Genomic DNA, 6,547 nt, shown 5'->3' on the forward strand with positions numbered 1-6,547 from the left:
TTACTGCTTTAACTAACATAAGAGTTTGGTATAGGGCTTGTAAAAACAAAATAAGGGTACTATTCAAGTTATCCCATCCAAAATATTCTAAAGGTACGAGTTCATTGTATAATTCCTCCGAAATAAAACTGCCATTAAATTAATAATTGTCAAATTTTTTTTGACAGCTGTGAATTTTTATCTTCACTATATTGAACTAGTTCCGATCGAACTGATATTTATGAATATGTCGCAATATGTTGTTGCCCGCCAACTTTTGATCAGTTTTTTAGTTTACATTTGATATCCACAAAAACACTTAACTTTATTAAAAAGAAAAAATGTTAACATACTTATAAAACATTGGCATAATGTGATTATATTATAATTTTCAAAAACACTAGAGTTGTGGTGGGCAATTAAAAATTCGTATTAATATTTTTACCTATAACAAAACAAAACTTTAAATAGATCTTATCCAGATCTCGGAGAACAAAGATATGTATTGTTCTATTTAAATTGCGCAAAGTCTTTATACAAATTATAAGCTGTGGTTGTTCATCGTTTTAAAATGACCAAGGTTACACGATAACGAAATAAATTTGTTTTTCTAGAATTCGCCCTATATTATTAATCTTTGATTTCTGGTACAATTGAATATTTACAAATAGCGTTCTATTTTGGAAAGAAGCTTTTCAGATAAGATTAATGTTAAAAACAATAGGTTAATATGTCGTCATTATACATCCAACTTCATCTGCTACATATGATATGATATTCATAAAGAATTTAAAATTCCTACACAGAGTAACGAACAGTCGCGGTATTTTAAAGCGAAAATGCTGTGTAATGTTGATTTAAGTATATATTTTATATTTATTAGGTGGCCAAATAATACAGTATAGAATAAGAAATGTTAAATATTCAAATAAATGAAATCCAAATGTGTATTATTATATTAATTGTTGAAGTCTTTTACCTCCATGGTTTGTGTATCTACTAAAAAACATAGAACATTTCATTTTTGGTATTTATTTCAGAGTCTTATTTCAGTAAAAACGTAACGGCCACATTTGAGTGATGTGAACTATCCAAAAAATATGTAGCCAAAAGACCTGAAATATCTTAATGTAGCTGAGAAGATGTATTTTAATATTTTAAATGCATTCCTCACAGTTAACAATCAATTGTATCCCAACATTTTTTGTTGTTGTTCGAAGCTAAATGTACTATACATAAGTATTGTCAAATATCATCACCTCTTTGGCTATCATTAATCCAAAGTGCCATCACTACCACGTAGTTAGTCATGGGAGCTTTGTTTGGAAAAAGCAGCAAAAAAACGGCTCCTAGCCGGATAACCGAGGAGGACAAGGCGGTTCTGGTGAGTTGGTGGTCACTATGTCACCCATAACCCTCCTCAAACCTCAAATCTTTATCCCATTGCAGCAATTGAAGCAACAAAGAGATCGCATCAAGCAGTATCAAAAACGCATCGAAACGCAGCTGGAAAATGATCGACTTCTGGCCAAGAAGTGCCTGCAGCAGGGTCGCAAGGAGTATGTCTAATATTGAATATATTTGATGTGCTCCATCTTACTTAGCCCTCATGATTCTCTTTCAGTCGTGCTAAACTACTACTGCGCAAAAAGAAGTACCAGGAGAGTTTGCTAATCAATGCCGACAAGCAGTTAGAAAACCTTGAAGGGTTGACCGCAAACCTGGAGTTCGCCCAAGTGGAAATAGAGGTGCTGAATGGCCTTAAAGCAGGCAATGCGGCTCTAAGGAAGGTACATGCAATGCTGGACATCGATGAGGTGGAACGAATTATGGACGAGACCCGCGAGGGCATCGAAAAACAGCAGGAAATAGACGCCATACTGACGGATGCTTTGACCACGCAGGACGAGGAGGATGTCCTAGCCGAATTGAATGCCCTCGAGGCGGAGGAGGAGCAGCAGACAAGTGTACAACTGCCCGAGGTGCCCACCGAGGATTTGCCGACCCCCGTCGAGAGCGAATCCGCCGAGGAACCGGAAAAGACCAAAACAATCAGCAGCAAACCTAAGAAAGTCTTGGTTGAGGCTTAGAACGTAAAGTAAAACTAAACCAATGCCATTTTGTATGTATATATTGCCGTTTAACTACATTTCTCGATAAGTCCAATGTGAAATATGTATTTTAATAGACTATGCTTTTCTAGAGGAAACGAAGAAATTCCTGTCTATCTTTGGGTTGTTGGCTTCGTCGATCGGCGCAAGTCCTCCTTGACTTTGCTGCGCAGCATCTTGTTGGTCTCGTTCAGCTTTTCGATTTCCTCGATCAGGATCACGTTCTCCTTGAACAGCTTGTCGTACTTTCTCTGTACAGACTTGTCCTCGGCCACAGATTTATACCGTTCGAGAACGTTCTCAATTTGTTTGCGCTGCCGCATGAACTCATCTCTGACCTCTGCGTCTAAGGTGACAAAACGCTTGAGTTCATCATCGGAGGCGTGTTTACGGAAGAGCTCCTTTACGGCTTTCTTGAGGCCCTCAGCCGTGTTAATCTCTCCGGCTACGTAGTATATGTCCGAGCAGATGGCATGCAGACATTCTCGCGAAGCCTTCGCCCGATGTCGTTCTGTTCGTAGTTCGGCTACATTGCTGAGGTACTTGTCCTTCATCTCCTTTAACTGCAACTCCAGCTGGACGTTGTTTTGGTTAAGACCTTCCAGTTCCGCTTCCATCTCGATGATATGCTTGCGTTTATCGTTGATCTGGAACTCCCGCGGCTCAATCTGCGCTTTCAGCTCGGCTATCTTGTGTCCCAATACCTGCTTGTACTTGTCCAGTTCCTGGTTTTTATGCAGCAGGTCTTGAATACGTTTCTCCTTGCCATTTATGGCGTAATCGCGATCGGCAATGTCCTTTTGCAGATCCTCGATATTGCGCAACTGCTTCTGAATGTTGCGTTGCGACTTATAGTGCTCCTCCTTGAGAATTTCCACTTCTTCAAGAAGGTTGTCGATTTCCCGGCTTTGTGACTCGAATTTCTTTTGAAGAACTCCAGCCTTGCCTCGCCACATTTGGGTTTCATTTCGCTCGGTGGTCAATTTATTTTCGTATTCCGTTTGTGTGGAGACCATGTTACGATCGTTCTCCAACTCCACTTCTCGGCAATATTCTATGAACTCGGCTTTCTTGTCCTGCATTTCTTTCATCAGGTCGCGGATGAGTTCTTTGCGCTCGTTAAGCTGTTGCTTGTAGTTGTTCTCCAGGGCCTCCACTGTATCCTGCAGTGTGCCCGTAGAGTTTTTCAGCTTGTCCTCGTAGCTCTCACGTAGCTCCAGCATATTCTCTCGCAGATTAGTGAACTTTTGGTACTCGATCAGCATCCTCTCCGAATACTGAGTAGCCAGAGTGTCAAGCTGAACGCGATGTTCCTCTCGGATAGAGTTTATCTGGAACGTAATGTGATTCATCTCCTCCGTGTGCCTGGCCTCTATCTCATTATTCAACTCCTTCAGCTCTTCCAGTGCCGAACAATAACTTCTGTGGACTTCCTGCAACTGCTGCCCGTCGAAGATCTCGTTCTGACTTAACTGATACTGGAATTCCTCTGCCTGCTGCTTCAACCGAAGCTCTAGATTGGCAATCTGCTCGATTTTGTCATTGAGTTGACTGCGTGGTATCAGGACCTCTTGGCTGCGCATCAGATCCTGATCCATGTAGGCCACTTTGCCTTCGATGTTATCCATAGCCCAAATTGCCAGGGTTCCTTTGCTGGAGATCGCAAACAATAGGGTGCCATCGTAGGAAAAGCGAAGCTTGTTGACCGGTCCATCGAAGAATCGGAAGTTGGTGAAGGTTCCTCCTCCGGCCTCCAAGAATGGTAGTTGCATATTGAAAAGATTTCCTTCATGATCCGCCACGAACATTATTAAATCAGACCTGGCCAAACATATATCGGAAACGGAACCCTTGGTCCTTGATGGAATCGTTATTTCCCTCACTAGCGTTGAGTCCTGGAACTCACGAATCGTCCCGATGCTAGTTCCCGCAAAGATCGTCAGAGGATCATTTGTGCTGCAGGAGATGGTAACATATTCGGTGCCCTTTTGCACGATCTCCTGCAGCCGGGCGCCGGTCTCAATGTCCCACAGATAAATGGCACCCTCTGCCCCGCCGGAGATTAAGAATTTGTCGGTCTTTGACCACGCTACGGATAGGACAATGCCATTGTGACCCTTCAGGTTGATCAAAACATCCAGCTTGTACACCGACGTGATGGCTATGTTATTATCATAAGCGGCGGCCATCATGTGGCCAAAATTGGAATAACGCACGGCATTGCAGTGTGGGAAATTATATGTCTTGACAATCTGTGAAGCGAAAAACAGGAAACAACAATGTTGCCAAGGATATACTAAACTAAGTTTGAATGGAAACTCACATTCAGATCATCCATGAAGATCTGGGTGATACGCAACTGATCCGAGAAGCCTATGGCCGCCATTTGGCCTGTTAAACTCAACTCAACAATGTTGACATCCACTTGAAATTTGCGCACCAGCTCGACGAGAGCCGTTTCATAGTTCCAAATCCGGATGGTCTGATCCCTGGCTGTTGGATATTTAAAGAGATGATGAGAAGCAGAACAGAGGCACCTATAATCTACTCACAGGCAGTCATAATAATTGGTTTCCAGGCGCACACGGACATGGCTATGATTTCTCCCGTATGAATTAGCACTCCCAGCGGTTCAAACTTTAGCTGCTTGGTTTTAAGGGTCTCGGGAACTATAAGAATACCCACATATATCTGACAGTGGGATGTGGTGACTATTACTGTTTCCTGTTTGTGATCGATGGCCAAATTTGTGATCTGATACATATGCTCTGCATATAGATTCGTTGGCACCGTCAGGATTGTTTTCCTCTCGAACTTAAACTTGGATACGCGCTCAAAGACGAAGGCCCTATTAAAGATAATATAGGCAAATCCCTTGGGAAATGCGGTCATGCAGAGGACTCTCCTGTCCGGAAGACTAACTGCTTGCGTGGGCAGGAATCGTTGATCTTGCAACTCCTTGTCCCGATCGAAAACCTCCTGGTCGATTATCAAGTCTACGGTATCCGCATCGCTAGCCTTTTGCGCTAATTTCTGCTCCCCGTTCTCCACCAAGATCAACTGATCATCTGACGTGCCCACCATCAGAAGATCCAGTGAGAGAAATGCCATCGAGGTGACTCTATATTTAACCTTTAGGTTATTGCTAATATTAAATCCTCGCTCCGATTTACTCATTAGCAATAAGGTGCGTTCCCCACCGACTGCCAGAAAACTGCAATCATTTGGATTGCCAGCAATGCACTCGGCCCCTCCATGGGAACCTGGAATCGTTGCTCGTCCTTCAATCACTGTGCTGGTTTTATCCAGCACCAACATAATGAGCGTTTCCTCCGGCGGGCGGGTAATCAGAGCCACCGATCTCGAGTCGTTGGTGAAGATCATCTGCTGAATCTCGGCATTGCGATGGTTGCTGGGCAGCTCCAGGTGGCGACGCTTCTTCAGGGTGGCCAGCTCGTAAATGGATATATAACGGCCACTAAAAGAAGTTAGGAAAATCAATGTATTCAAGTTATGTTAAAGTTAAGTTTATAGCTTTCTAGTATAATTTAGATGGAGAGATGGTTCTCACTCACGAAAATATAAACTTAAATGCGAATTTATTCCTGCACAGAATGTTACTAATCCTGTATACATTCCCGATTTTTAAACATTTGTTTATCTTAGAAAACAAGTTTTATGTTAAGCTTCTTACTTCTTCGAATGCCTTTCCAGCACCGCCAGCAGTTTTCGATGGGAACTTATGGCTATCACTTCAGGTCGCGTATCCTCGGGTAATCTGCAAGATTAAAAGGATTTAGAAAACTTTTGGCATAACAAGAATATAAAAGCCCCTAACCTGAGAAACCTCTGCTTGTTTTGGACGTAGTCGTGAAATGCTAAGACTCCTTCCACGGGATAGATGACCTCCTTGGTGAGGTTGAAATGGATATTACCAATCACATCCGACCGCAGTCCGTAGATAAGCCGTGGCCTTATCGTCACCGTGCTATTGGTCAGCGAGGGTCGCTTCACATCATCCATCCTTACTGATTTTTTATAAAAAATATATGTACGCGGTTCGGGATAAGAATTTTAGCTGGCCGACAGACAAATTGGAGGAACTGAAATTCGATCAAACAACCTGGGGGGAAATCGTTAGGGAAGTCTCTGCCAGCGACAGCAAACTCCATGGCATCCAGAAAGTGAGAGCCTAACAACACCAAGTTTTCGGGTCTTGGGTAAAGCAGACTCTATTCCAATCTGAACAGAGCCGCGAGCGGCCATGAATAAGTAATTAAACGCTGCTAAGTATGCTTTTAATTTAAGCCCGTCGGATGAGTAGGAGGAAAGCTAAGCGCTTGGTAAAAACAACATTGGAATTTCCGTTGAAATTGGCGCCTGTTTCCTGGCCAACAATAACAAAAGCCACACCGTCGCACTTGAACTCTGGCAATGCGCTTTTTCGCTGAATATGG

The 6,547-nt window shown here is 42.8% G+C and overlaps 2 protein-coding genes across 2 annotated transcripts; one reads left to right on the top strand and one right to left on the bottom strand.

Moving 5' to 3' along the window:
• Nucleotides 1-1,079: 1,079 nt before the first annotated feature.
• Nucleotides 1,080-2,192, top strand: LOC108113289 (charged multivesicular body protein 6-A). The gene is made up of 3 exons (XM_017223839.2): nucleotides 1,080-1,363; nucleotides 1,429-1,538; nucleotides 1,604-2,192. Exons 1-3 carry the CDS (start codon nucleotides 1,289-1,291, stop codon nucleotides 2,067-2,069), a joined length of 651 nt encoding a protein of 216 aa, XP_017079328.1. The 5' UTR covers nucleotides 1,080-1,288; the 3' UTR covers nucleotides 2,070-2,192.
• On the bottom strand, nucleotides 2,093-6,204 carry LOC108113288 (cilia- and flagella-associated protein 57). Its single transcript, XM_017223838.1, has 5 exons — nucleotides 5,929-6,204; nucleotides 5,785-5,868; nucleotides 4,643-5,568; nucleotides 4,414-4,583; nucleotides 2,093-4,342 (listed from the first exon to the last, which is right to left on the bottom strand). The coding sequence occupies exons 1-5, from the start codon at nucleotides 6,111-6,113 to the stop codon at nucleotides 2,204-2,206; spliced, it is 3,504 nt and encodes a 1,167-aa protein (XP_017079327.1). The 5' UTR covers nucleotides 6,114-6,204; the 3' UTR covers nucleotides 2,093-2,203.
• Nucleotides 6,205-6,547: the final 343 nt, after the last annotated feature.

This window comes from Drosophila eugracilis, unplaced genomic scaffold, assembly GCF_018153835.1.
Source record: "Drosophila eugracilis isolate 14026-0451.02 unplaced genomic scaffold, ASM1815383v1 contig_90, whole genome shotgun sequence".
Taxonomy (NCBI): Eukaryota; Metazoa; Arthropoda; class Insecta; order Diptera; family Drosophilidae; genus Drosophila; species Drosophila eugracilis.